We start from the raw sequence: 14831 nt of genomic DNA on the forward strand, positions 1-14831 counted from the left end.
TGAATTACACCTTACAGTGAAATGCTTACTTACGAGCACTTAACTGACAGTGCCGTTTCAAAAAATACAGATGAGAATAAGAGATAAAAGTAACAAGTAATTAAAGAGCAGCAGTAAAAAAATAGCAATATACAGGGGGGTGCCGCTACAGAGTCAATGTGCAGGGGCACCGACTAGTTGAGGAAGTATGTACATGTAGGTAGAGTTAATTAAAGTAACTATGCATAGATTACAACAGAGTGGCAGTGGTGTGGAGGGGGAGGGCAATGTGAATAGTCTGGGTAGCCATTTGACTAGATGTTCAGGAGTCTTATGGCTTGGGGGTAGAAGCTGTTTTAGAAGCATCTTGGACCTAGACTTGGCGCTCCGATACCGCTTGCCGGGTGGTAGAGAGAACAGTCTATGACTAGGGTGGCTGGAGTCTTTGACAATTTTTAGGACCTTCCTCTGACACCTGGTATAGAGGTCCTGGATGACAAGAAGCTTGGCCACAGTGATGTACTGGGCTGTTCGCACTACCCTCTGTAGTGCCTTGCGGTCGGAGGCCGAGCAGTTGCCATACCAGGCAGTGATGCTCTCGATGGTGCAGCTGTAGAACCTTTTTGAGTATCTGAGGACACAAGCCAAATCTTTTCAGTCTCCTGGGGGGGGGAATAGGTTTTGTCGTGCCCGCTTCACGACTAATGGTGTGCTTGGACCATGTTAGTTTGTTGGTGATGTGGACACCAAGGAACTTGAATCTCTCAACCTGCTCCACTGCAGCCCCGTCGATTAGAATGGGGGGCGTGCTCGGTCCTCTTTTTCCTGTAGTCCACAATCATCTCCTTTGTCTTGATCACGTTGAGGGAGAGGTTGTTGTCCTGGCACCACACAGCCTAAAGGGAGGAGGTCCGAGACCTGGTCGTCTCGTTATTGTCGTGATCAGGCCTACCACTGTTGTGTCATCGGCAAATTTAATGATGGTGTTGGCGTCGTGCCTGGCCGTGCAGTCATGAGTGAACAGGGAGTACAGGAGGGGGCTGAGCACGCACCCTTGAGTGGCCCCTGTGTTGAGGATCAGTGTGGCGGATGTGTTGTTACCTACCCTTACCACCTGAGGGCAGCACATCAAGGAAGTTCAGGATCCAGTTGCAGAGGCAGGTGTTTAGTCCCAGGGTCCTTAGCTTATAGATGAGCTTGGAGGGCACTATGGTGTTGAACGCTAAAGCTGTAGTTAATGAATAGCATTCTCACATAGGTGTTCCTTTTGTCCAGGTGGGAAAGGGCAGTGTGGAGTGCAATAGAGACTGCATCATCTTTGGATCTGTTGGGGCGGTATGGAAATTGGAGTGGGTCTAGGGTTTCTGGGATGATGGTGTTGCTGTGAGCCATAACCAGCCTTTCAAAGCACTTCATGGCTACAGATGTGAGTACTACGGATCAGTAGTCATTTAGGCAGGTTACCTTAGTGTTCTTGGGCACAGGCACTATGGTGGTCTGCTTAAAACATGTTGGTATTACCTACTCAGACAGGGAGAGGTTGAAAATGTCAGTGAAGACGCTTGCTAGTTATTCAGCGCGTGCTCGCAGTACACGTCCTGGTAATCCGTCTGGTCCTGTGGCCTTGTGAATGTTGACCTGTCTAAAAGTCTTACTCACATTGGCTGCGGAGAGTGATCACACTCTTCAGGTACAGCTGGTGCTCTCTTGCATGTTTCAGTGTTATTTGCCTCAAGGTGAGCATAGAAGTAGTTCAGCTCATCCGGGAGGCTCGTGTCACTGGGCAGCTCTCGGCTGTGCTTCCCTTTGTAGTCTAATGGTTTGCAGGGCCTGCCACATCCAACGAGTGTCAGTGCCGGTGTAGTACAACTCGATCATAATCCTGCATTGACGCTTTGCCTGTCTGATGGTTTGTCGGAGGCCATAGCGGGATTTGTTATAAGCTTCCGTGTTAGAGTCCTGCTCCTGACCTCTTCTTTATTTATCTAGTCACTGGTGTATCCTGCTTTAATTTTTGCTTGTAAGCAGGAATCAGGAGGATAGAATGTGATTTATACGAGTCTCACTTTTGATAGCAATTAACTTTACAGCGTAAGTAACTGTTCTGATGCTATCCCTGTGTATTTTTGCAGCTTTTAGATCTTCTTTGTCTGCTTAATCTGTGACCTGGAAAGTGGCGCCTAAAGACACAGACTCTCAGTCCTTGATTAAAATGCACGTTCAGATTCTCGTCGAGGACTAGGCTTTATCTGGAGATCTCTTTCTCTGAGTGATGTTTCTAACCTTGTTCTTTGGGCTTTGTCCGGTTCAGTCCAGGATCTGGAGGAGAAGGTGCGTTTCACCAGGAAGGACAGGAGGAACTCCCTGCACCGCACCCAGCTGCTGGAGAGCCAGATGAAGACTGTGAAGGGAGAGCTGGTGGACACACTGGACCACCTGCAGGAGCTACGAGACCGGTTGGAACGCTCACAGGCCAACTCAGAGCAGCGCAAAGTTGACATGGAGAAACTGCAAGCAGGGATGAGGTGAGAGAGCCCCAAATGCAAACAGTCCTGTCTGTTGGGCTCATCTTGTGTTCCTACAGATGAGTTGGGCAGAAGCCCCTTCATCCCTCTCCCAAGTCATTTAGTACTCGAGGCTCCATTTGGTATCTGGTACTTTGGCCTCCCACTTCACTCCTTTTCAACAATGGGGCCATAACACCAAAGTAATGTTAAAATAATTACTGTATCTGTCGTTACAATTTGTACTGCTCCCAAATGATTTGAAATGCTTCTATTTTGCGGGCGCCGAAGACGTGGATGTCGATTATGGCCGCACCTCTGATTCAGAGGGGTTGGGTTCATTGTGGAAGACACATTTCAGTTGAATACACTCAATTGGACAACTGACTAGGTATCCCCCTTTTACTGTTTTTTTTTACTTGATTTTCGTTGGGGGTTGATAAACACTGAACTTATTTCAGCTCCTATTCCCAGCACTTCTTACCCTGTCTGGGTTGTGTGGGAACTTGGAGCCAAACCAGAGTGTAAATTATTACCAAAGGACTGTGCTTACAGGCAAATGGGAAAGAAGCAAAAATATGATGGCCATGGTTCTGTTTTTAACTTGTGTAAATTTAGATAAATGCTGTGTTGCTTCTGTGGTGTTCTATTGTCAAGGGTTGTCCAAGGTTATATGCTTAAAGTAATTTCATGGGACAAAGACTGAACCCCCGGTTGTAATACATCACTTGGAGGCAATTGTCACTGGTTGTGGGGAATCTGTTGCTGCTGTTTTTCAAACACACTTTCTGTGACACAGCAGCAGCCCATACAGACTGTGTAACAAAGTTTAACTGGTGCTACTTGTCTTTTTATAAGGTAGACTATCGACATTACGTCCTTGCCTGCCCTCCAGTTCCAGTTCATACATTATGAAAAGATAACATTCATATCATTGGGGGATTTTCCATGTGTATCCCTAGGATCATGTCTTTCATATTGTTTCATGAAACTCTTTCAGATGCTTTGTTTCAATTGAAAATATGAGTGCCAAGATGTGGTTGTGACCCCACTCTCCGAGAGTGTCTCAGGGGGAGTTGGGATATGCAAAAAAAACAGTTCCAATTCACACATGCGTATTAATACACACTTGTACATGAAACGGGAGAAATAGAAGCATCCTAATTATTAATATTATTATTAGTGGGGCTTGCGAAGCAAGAGTCCCCACTTAAAAGGTGCGATATCAAATTGATTTATATAGCCCTTCGTACATCAGCTGATATCTCAAAGTGCTGTACAGAAACCCAGCCTATATGTTAGCCTAATTTCAGTTTATGCAACAAAACAGTCATTGTGTAGAGAATCATTGTACCATCTAAACAGCTTTTAAATATACTTTTCATAACAAAAAAAGATTGTATTTTCAGAAGTTTGACGCTATTGTACAAAACTGAAAGTAAACGCAAAAGCAAATATTCTGCCCTTGAGTTGCGTTCCCATGCAAAACTAGACAGATAGCTAACAACTAAGTCTTCAATAAAACTCCCAAGGCGTGACTTTTATTGAATGAATATATTGTAAACGTTTATGTTGTGAAACTGCACAATACAGAAAAGAATATACTTTAGTATTCAATTCACACCGACATGCTGTACTTTAAACATTTGAAGTTGCATAAATACAAAGCACGCGCTAAGGTACCATGCATCTGGCATGATGCCAAACCATATAGCTAATTGTTAACCATATGGTAATTGGCTCCTTTCATTACTCTAATAATGTATAACCATCTATGTAGAATAAGAAAGCATATTACACTAGAAACAGTAACAACTACAGTATTGTATATTTTACAATTCGTTTGCATGACGCATGAGCAAAGTAATACAGCTAACGACATGCATTAAAGGCATTGCAATTTGTGAGTAAATGCAACCAACATTGATATGTAAGCAACTCTATCAATAACAAGATTATCATCATTAGCTAAATGCTTGAATCGAACTTACAAACAAATATTTTTCCAAGGCTGAAGCGTGACAAGAAATAACTACATTGAAAGACCTGCACCGTAGCGTTGTTTGTAGCTGTTTCCATGCGTGCAAAACAAATTCTGTACTTCCTGTTTGCGTCGTCTTTCTAAGTACCAGAAAGCGCCACTAGGGGGCAAATAACACCATTGAACACAATGAAAATCCAATTTAACCATTGTAATAAAATAATCTGTTACCTTCTAACAGGATGGCGGCACAGCAAATTTAAGAATGGGAAGCATAGAAATAGCGCACGTAGAACAGATCTAGTGCTTCGTAGACTTGCTTTCAATGAGTGACAGATCTATAATGCACATTTCTATGTGCATTTGGTCAGGTCGCCCAAAAAGTTACTAATGGCAGCTTTAAATCTTTGACATTCTTCTGACTTATTATTATTATTATTTAGAAAGCTACTCCTACACCGTTTTTAAAGCTAGGCATGCCATTAAAACATGCATATCGGTCTGGAATATTGTGCTTGATATATTTAACTATTAAGATACTTCTCGGCTAATCAAATCTGATGTTGGTACAAAAATATCTGCTACCAATCTAACAATACAGCTGTTTTAGTAACAGCATGAACTGTATTTTTGTAACCACGTTTTCGTAACATTAAATGACAAATTATAGGTGTGCCAAGCTTGTAGCGTCATACCCAAGAAGACTCAAGGCTGTCATTTCTGCCAAAGGTGCTTCAACAAAGTTCTGAGTAAAGGGTCTGAATACTTATGTAAATGTGATTTCAGTTTCTTTATAAATGTCCTACTACTTTACGAATTCACTGTATTTGTTTGAAACCCACAGCATGAATGATGAATGAGTGTTGTCCACGTGATCCTGCCTTTTATTTGCATCTTCTGACAGAAGATCACTTGGTCCTATGTCTTTCTGCTTTCAGTTCACGTGCAGAAACTGTAGTAAAGACATTTTTATAATCTAACTGCCCCACAATCCAGAGTAATACAGTTGATATAGTAGTCTATAAAAGTAATCAGACCAATTATTTAACTTTGACTATATGTAACTGCTTTGCTTTAAATAGTAAATTAACTTTTTAAAACCTCTTCCATTACCACAGAAATACGTTTTAAAGAGCTAATGGGCGCCAGGTAGCCTATTGGTTAAAGCGTTGGGACAGTAACCCAGATCCGGCTAAATGAAAAGTCTGTGCCCTTGAGCAAGTCACTTAATCCTTAATTTGCTACAGGGGCACCTTATTACTAAAGCTGACCCTGTAAAACAACACTTCATTGCACTTTTATTTATTTATTTTTATTTTACCTTTATTTAACTAGGCAAGTCAGTTAAGAACAAATTCTTATTTACAATGACGGCCTAGGAACAGTGGGTTCATTCTGCCTGTTCAGGGGCAGAATGACAGATTTGTACCTTGTCAGCTCGGGGGTTTGAACTTGCAACCTTCCGGTTACTAGTGCAACGCTCTAACCACTAGGCTACAGTTGGAAGTTGGAATTTTACATACACTTATGTGGAGGTCATTAAAACTAGTTTTTCAACCACTACACAAATTATAGTTTTGGCAAGTCGGCTAGGACATCTACTTTGTGCATGAAACAAGTAATTTTTCCAACAATTGTTTACAGACAGATTATTTCACTGTATCACAATTCCAGCGGGTCAGAATTATACATACACTAAGTTGATTGTGGCTTTTAAACAGCTTGGAAAATTCAAGAAAATTATGTCATTGTTTTAGAAGCTTCTGATAGGCTAATTGACATCATTTGAGTCAATTGGAGGTGTACCTGTGGATGTATTTCAAGGCCTACCTTCAAACTCAGTGCCTCTTTGCTTGCCATCATGGGGAAATCAGAAGAAATCAGCCAAGACTTCAGAAAATAATTGTAGACCTCCGCAAGTCTTGTTCATCCTTGGGAACAATTTCCAAAATCCTGAAGGTACCATGTTCATCTGTACAAACAATAGTATGCAAGTATAAACACCATGGGACCACACAGCCGTCATACCGCTCAGGAAGGAGACTCGTTCTGTCTCCTAGAGATGAACGTACTTTGGTGGGAGAAGTACAAATCCATCCCAGAACAACAGCGAAGGACCTTGTGAAGATGCTGCATGAGATAGGTACAAAAGTATCTATGTCCACAGTAAAACGTGTCCTATAAAGACAACCTGAAAGGCCGCTCAGCAAGGAAGAAGCCACTGCTCCAAAACTGGCATAAAAAAAGCCAGACTACAGTTTGCAACTGCACATGGGGACAAAGATCGTACTTTTTGGAGAAATGTCCTCTGGTCTGATGAAACAAAAATAGAACTGTTTGGCCATAATGACTTTCATTATGTTTGGAGGAAAAAGGGGGAGGCTTGCAAGCCAAAGAACACCATCCCAACCGTGAAGCACACTGGTGGGGGTGCTTTGCTGCAGGAGGGACTGGTGCACTTCACAAAATCGATAGCTTCATGAGGAAGGAAAATTATGGATATATTGAAGCAACATCTCAAGACATCAGTCAGGAAGTTGAAGCTTGGTCACAAATGGGTGTTCCAAATGGATAATGACCCCAAGCGTACTTCCACAGTTGTGCCAAAACTGCTTTAGGACAACGATGTCAAGGTATATGGAGTGGCCATCACAAAGCCCTGACCTCGACCCTATAAAAAAAATGTGTGGGCATAACTGAAAAGGTGTGTGCAAGGAGGCCTACAAACCTGACTGTTACCCCAGCTCTGTCAGGAGGAATGGGCCAAAATTCACCCAACATAGTGGGAAGCTTGTAGAAGGCTACTTGAAACGTTTGACCCAAGTTAAACAATTTAAAGGCAATGCTAGCAAATATTAATTGAGTTTATGTACACTTCTGACCCACTGAGAATGTGATGAAAGAAATTAAAGCTGAAATAATTCACTATTATTCTACATTTCACATTCATAACAAAGTGGGGATCCTCACTGACCTAAAACGGGGAATTTTTACTAGGATTAAATGGCAGGAATTGTGAAACTGAGTTGAAATGTATTTGGCTAAGGTGTATGTACATTTCTGACTTCAACTGTGTGTACGTACGTACAGTGGGGCAAAAAAGTATTTAGTCAGCCACCAATTGTGCAAGTTCTCCCACTTAAAAAGATGAAAGGCCTGTCATTTTCATCATAGGTACACTTCAACTATGACAGACAAAATGAGAAAAAATCCAGAAAATCACATTGAAGGATTTTAAATGAATTTATTTGCAAATTATGGTGGAAAATAAGTATTTGGTCACCTACAAACAAGATTTCTGGCTCTCACAGACCTGTAACTTATTATTTTAGAGGCTCCTCTGTCCTCCACTCAGTACCTGTATTAATGGCACCTGTTTGAACTTGTTATCAGTATAAAAGACACCTGTCCAAAACCTCAAACAGTCACACTCCAAACTCCACTATGGCCAAGACCAAAGAGCTGTCAAAGGACACCAGAAACAAAATTGTAGACCTGCACCAGGCTGGGAAGACTGAATCTGCAATAGGTAAGCAGCTTGGTTTGAAGAAATCAACTGTGGGAGCAATTATTAGGAAATGGAAGACATACAAGACCACTGATAATCTCCCTCGATCTGGGGCTCCACGCAAGATCTCACCCCGTGGGGTCAAAATGATCACAAGAACGGTGAGCAAAAATCCCAGAACCACACGGGGGGACCTAGTGAATGACCTGCAGAGAGCTGGGACCAAAGTAACAAAGCCTACCATCAGTAACACACTACGCCGCCAGGGACTCAAATCCTGCAGTGCCAGACGTGTCCCCCTGCTTAAGCCAGTACATGTCTTGGCCCGTCTGAAGTTTGCTAGAGAGCATTTGGATGTTCCAGAAGAAGATTGAGAGAAGGTCAGATGAAACCAGGAATGGGAACAAATTTCAGTCTCTCGATGTGCAAAACTGATAGACATACCCCAAGCGACTTACAGCTGAAATCGCAGCAAAAGGTGGCGCTACAAAGTATTAACTTAAGGGGGCTGAATAATTTTGCACGCCCAATTTTTCAGTTTTTGATTTGTTAAAGTTTGAAATATCCAATAAATGTCGTTGTGTCCCACTTGTTGATTCTTCACAAAAAAATAGTTGTATATCTTTGTTTGAAGCCTGAAATGTGGCAAAAGGTCGCAAAGTTCAAGGGGGCCGAATACTTTCGCAAGGCACTGTACATACACACACACACACTACCTGTCAAAAGTTAACACCTACTCTTTCAAGGGTTTCTTTATTTTTACTATTTTCTACATTGTAGAATAGTGACGTCCTCAAAGCTATGAAATAACACATGGAATCATGTAGTACCCCAAAAAAAAAGTGTCGAACAAATCTAAATATATTTTATATTTGAGATTCTTCAAATAGCCACCCTTTGCCTTGATGACAGCTTTGCACACTCTTGGCATTCTCTCAACCAGCTTCACCTGGAATGCTTTTCTTGAAGGAGTTCCCACATATGCTGAGCGATTTGTTGGCTGCTTTTCCTTCACTCTGCGGTGCGACTCATCCCAAACCATCTCAATATGATTGAGGTCGGGATTTTGGAGGCCAGGTCATCTGATGCAGCACTCATCACTCTCCTTCTTAGTCAAATAGCCCTTACTCGACGCCTCCATACTTTACGGTGGAAATACACATGCGGAGATCACCCGTTCACCCACTCCGTCTCACGAAGACACGGCGGTTGGAACCAAAAGTCTCCCATTTGGACTCCAGACCAACGAACAAATTTCCACCGGTCTAATGCCCATTGCTCGTGTTTCTTGGGCCAAGCAAGTCTCTTCTTCTTATGTGTTGTTTTTAGTAGTGGTTTCTTTGCAGAAACTTGACCATGAAAGCTTGATTCACGCAGTTTCCTCTGAACAGTTGATGTTGAGATGTCCGTTACTTTAATTTATTTGGGCTGCAATTCCTGAGGCTGGTAACTCTAATGAACTTGTCCTCTGCAGCAGAGGTAACTCTGGGTCTTCCATTCCTGTGGTGGGCCTCATGAGAGCGCTTGATGGTTTTTGCGACTGCACTTGAAGAAACTTTCAAAGTTCTTGAAATATTCCGTATTGACTGACCTTCATGCCTTAAAGTAATGATGGATTTTCTTTTCTCTTAGATGGCGCCGACAGAGATGGTCGCCTCGCTTCGAGTCCTTGTTTTGTTTTTTTTAGGTATTATTTCTTATATTGTTAGCCCAGAAAACCTTAAGTGTTATCACATACAGCCGGGAAGAACTATTGGATATAAGAGCAACGTCAATTTATAAACATTACAACCAAGAATACGACTTTTCCGAAGCGCATCCTCTGTTCGGACCACCACCCAGGACATTGTTTTGGGTCGGCCTCTAAGGTTTATATCCAATGTCGCCGCATAAGGGGTACCCGGAGCGGCCTCCTGATCAGACTTCGGAGATGTGCACACCACCCACCACTTCTGAGTAGATTACTCGCCAATGTCCAGTCTCTAGACTACAAGGTGGATGAAATTAGGGCAAGTGTTGCCATCCAGAGAGACATCAGAGATTGTAACATTCTGTTTCATGTAAACACGGCTCTCTCGGAATATGTTGTTGGGGTCGGTACAGCCACTGGGTTTCTTCATGCATTGCGCCGACAAAATAAACATCTCTCTGGGAAGAAGGGCGGAGTGATGTGCTTCATGATTAACGACTCATGGTGTAATCATAACAACATACAAGAACTCAAGTCTTTTTGTTCACCTGACCTAGAATTCCTTACAATCAAATTCCGCCCACATTATCTCCCAAGAGAACACTCTTCGATTATAGTCAGCCGTGTATACCCCCCCTCCCTCCCAAGCAGACACCACGACGGCCCTCAAGGAACTTCACTGGGCTCTATGTAAACTGGAAACCATATCTTGAGCCTGCATATATTGTAGTTGGGGATTTTAACAAAGAAAATTTGAGAACAAGGCTACCTAAATTCTAGCAGCACATTGACTGTAGCACACGTGCTGTCAATAAACTGGACTACTACTACAACTTCTGGGATGCATACAAGGCCCTCCCCCACCTTCCCTTCGGCAAATCCGACCACGACTCCATTTTGCTCCTACCATCCTACAGGCAGACACTCAATCAGGAAGTACCCATACTAAGGACTTTTCAACGCTGGTCTGACCAATCAGAATCCACACTTCAAGATTGTTATGATCACGCGGACTGGGAAATGTTCCAGGGAAGCCTCAGAAAATAATGTTGATTTTTATACGCTGACTCTGAGTTTATAAGGAAGTGTGTTGGAGATGTTGTACCCACTGTGAATATTCAAACCTACCCTAACTAGAAACCGTGGATAGGTGGTGGCATTCGCAAGAAACACCGCATTCAACCATGGAAAGATGACTAGGAATATGGCAGAATATTAACAGTGTAGTTATTCCCTCCGCAAGGCAATCAAACAAGCGAAATGTCGGTATAGGGACAAAGTGGATTTGCAATTCAACGGCTCCGACACGAGACGTATGTGGCAGGGTCTACATGAAATTACAGACTACAATAAGAAAACCAGCCACGTCACGGACACCGACATCTTGCTTCCAGACAAACTAAACACCATTGCCTGCTTTGAGGATAATACAGTGCCGCCTACCAAGGACTGCGCCCCCGACCCCCCTCTTCCGTGGCTGATGTAAGACCTTTAAATCCGTTAGCCCTCGCAAGGCTGCCGGCCCAGACGGCATCCCTAGCCGCGTCCTCAGATCATGCGCAGACCGGCTAGTGTGTTTACGGACATATTCAATCAATCCCTATCCCAGTCTGCTGTTCTCACATGCGTCAAGAGGGCCACCACTGTTCCTGTTCCCAAGAAAGCTAAGGTAACTGAGCTAAATGACTATCACTTCCATAATCATAAAGTTCTTAGAGACTAGTCAAGGATCATATCACCTTCACCCTACCTGACACCCTAGACCCACTCCAATTTTGCTTTCCGCCTCAATAGGTCCACAGACACGCAATCACACTGCCCTAACCCATCTGGACGAGGGATACCCATGTAAGAATGTTGTTCATCGACTACAGCTCAGCATTTAACACCATAGTCCCCTCCAAACTTTAAGCGCAAGGTCAGTACAGGTGCATCAAATCTGGGACCAAGAGCCTGAAAAACAGCTTCTATCTCAAGGTCTTCAGACTGTTAAACAGCCACCACTAACATTGAGTGGCTGCTGCCAACATACTGACTCAAATCTCTAGCCACTTAATAATTACAAATTGGATGTAATAAATGCGTCACTAGTCACTTTAAACAATGCCACTTTATATAATGTTTACATACCCTACATTACTCATCTCATATGTATATATTGTACTCTATACCATCTACTGCATCTTGCCTATGCCATTTGGCCATCTCTCATCCATATGTATATGTACATATTCTTATTAATTCCTTTACACGTGTGTGTGTGTGTGTGTATAAGGTAGTTGTTAGAATGTTTACTTGTTAGATATTACTGCATGGTCGGAACTAAAAGCACAAGCATTTCGCTACACTCACATTAACATCTGCTAACCATGTGTATGTGACCAATAAAATTTGATTTGTTTTGAACTTCTCAGATCTTCTTTGTAAAGGTTTTAAACACTGTTTCCCATGCATAAGCAATTAATGAACATGCACCGGTGGAACGGCCGTTAAGACACTAACAGCTTAAATTTAGGACACTAAAGAGGCCTTTCTACCGACTCTGAAAAACACCAAAAGAAAGATGCCCAGGGTCCCTGCTCATCTGTGTGAACGTGCCTTAGGCATGCTGCAAGGAGGCATAAGGACTGCAGATGTGGCCAGGGCAATAAATTGCTATGTCTGTACTGTGAGATACCGAAGACAGCGCTACAGGGAGACAGAATGGACAGCTGACTGTCCTCTTTTCTACATTAAAATATCTGAAAAGTTGTATTAGGAAAATTATAACTTTGTAATCTGAATATTTTCCTTGGTGCCCCGACTTCCTAGTTAATTACATTTGCCTGATTAGTTAATCACATAATGCTGATTACAGAATCTTTGATAAAAACTAAAAGTCTTCAGTTAATGAAAGTAAAGACACGACATTAGGAATGGCAGTGTTCTGCCATGGCCAGCGAAAAGGGATCTCAATCCCATTGAGCATGCCTGGGACCTGTTGGATCGAAGGGTGAGGGCTAGGGCCATTCCACCCAGAAATGTCTGGGAACCTGCAGGTGCCTTGGTGGAAGAGTGGGTTAACATCTCACAGTAAGAACTGGCAAATCTGGTGCAGTCCATGACAAGGTGATGCACTGCAGTACTTAATGCAGCTGGTGGCCACACCAAATACTGACTTACTTTGGATTTTGACTCCCCCCTTTTGTTCAGAGACACATTACATTTGTTAGTCACATGTCTGTGGAACTTGTTCAGTTTCTCAGTTGTTGAATATTATGTTCATGCAAATATTTACAAATGTTAAGTTTACTGAAAAAGGAACACAGTTGACCGTGAGAGGATGTTTATTTTTTTGCTGAGTTTATGTACATTCCTCCCAAACTGCCAAGCAACGATGGTGCCCTGATGGTTCCAGTGTCTTGGACAGCCGCAGGGGTCATTTGTCTGACTGCGTCTAAATTTAGCATTGTGTTTTTCTCCCACACAGACAGTAGTATCATATGCTAGAAGGCTATCGGCTATGTTTATCATCTCCTGTTCTTGATCAAAACATTAATCACTGATATTATTGTATAGTTAGGGGTATCACAAATGTTTAACTTCAGTGAAATTAGAAAAATACCCTAGTCCTTCTGGATTTAGATTTTCTGGATATTGGGGTTTTATGCCAAGCTCTGCTTTGTTGATACACTTTTGGGCCCTTGTGTGTGTGCGTGATGTACATTTTCCCTGACACCCAAAAGTACTTGTTACATTTTGAGTGCTTAGCAGGACAGGAAAATGGTCCAATTCGCACACTTATCAAGAGGACACCCCTGGTCATCCTTACTGCCTCTGATCTGGTGGATTCACTAAACACAAATACTTTGTAAATTATGTCTGTGTTAGAGTGCCCCTGGCTATCCATAAATTTAAAAAACATAAATGGTCCCGTCTGGTGTGCTTCATATTAGGAATTTAGTTTTGATACCAAATACTTGAGTCATTTTCTATTAAGGTATCTTTTACGCAAGTATGACAATTGGTTACTTTTTCCACCACTATGTGTTTGTTTCCCCAGGGTGATACACAGTCAGTTGGAGGAGACATGTAGAGAGTTGGAGCAAAAGAAACAGGAGATTATAGACAAAGACACAGAAATTAAGGAAAGGCAGGAGGAACTTGAACTAAAATCCCTCCAGGTGCACCAAAGCAACCAACACACAATATGTACACAAGACTACATAACACAGAACCAATTTTTCAAATATGTGGTTAACTTTGTTAAATTTTATTTTTATCACTCAAGGGTTGCTCAAGTCAACACCATGATTTTGCCAATTTCTTTAATCCATGTATGTGATTCTCTGTGTCAAGCTCAGTAAATTAGAGGCTGTTGTAGAGAGTCATACACAGAAGATGCAGCAGAAGCTCATCCTCCAACAGGGGACGCTGGAGATTTCCCAGAGAGAGGCCAAGGAGAGAACCAACCAGGTTTACTACATCACATCTCACTTGAGTTAACAGCACTCACTAATCCATCTGGGTAGAACAGGTTCTGTCAATCAGCAACGCATGCAACATGGTTCTGATAGATGTATGTTCTACTGTGCAAAACTGTTATTGCAAATGTGTTCTGAAATATAACGGAGCCATGTGTTCCACAAACTCATTTTTGATGACCTGATATACAGTGCCTTCAGAAAGTATTTACACCACTTTACTTTTTTTGTCTTACAAAATTGGGATTAAAATGGATTTAATAATTTTGTCAACAATCTACACAAAATACTCTGTCAAAATGGTAGAACATTTTTAACATTTGTAAAAAAAAAAAAAAAATAATAAAACTCATCTTGAGGTATTCAACTTCCTGAGTCAATACATTTGGCAGTGATTACAGCAGGTGAGTCTTTCTGGGTAAGTCTCTAATAGAGGTCGACCGATTATGATTTTTCAACACCGATACCGATTATGAGAGGTCCGGAAAAAAACGATACCGATTAATCGGCTAATCTTTTTATTTTATTTGTAATAATGACAATTACAACAATACTGAATCAACACTTATTTTAACTTAATATAACACAAAATCAATTTGGCCTCAAATAAATAATGAAACATGTTCAATTTGGTTTAAATAATGCAAAAACAAAGTGTTGGCAAAGAAAGTAAAAGTGCAATATGTGCAATGTAAAAAAGCTAACG

At 41.9% G+C, this 14831-nt stretch overlaps 1 protein-coding gene across 2 annotated transcripts in view; it reads left to right on the forward strand.

Moving 5' to 3' along the window:
• LOC118393104 (coiled-coil domain-containing protein 18-like) overlaps window positions 1-14831 on the forward strand; it is a 43474-nt gene that overhangs the window by 18114 nt on the left and 10529 nt on the right. For both annotated transcript variants that reach the window (XM_035785417.2, XM_035785445.2), the window contains one exon: window positions 2291-2504. In XM_035785417.2, the coding sequence (XP_035641310.1) occupies window positions 2291-2504 (214 nt within the window). The remainder of the gene's footprint in view (window positions 1-2290; window positions 2505-14831) is intronic.

Source organism: Oncorhynchus keta, chromosome 1 (assembly GCF_023373465.1).
Source record: "Oncorhynchus keta strain PuntledgeMale-10-30-2019 chromosome 1, Oket_V2, whole genome shotgun sequence".
NCBI classification, from domain to species: Eukaryota; Metazoa; Chordata; class Actinopteri; order Salmoniformes; family Salmonidae; genus Oncorhynchus; species Oncorhynchus keta.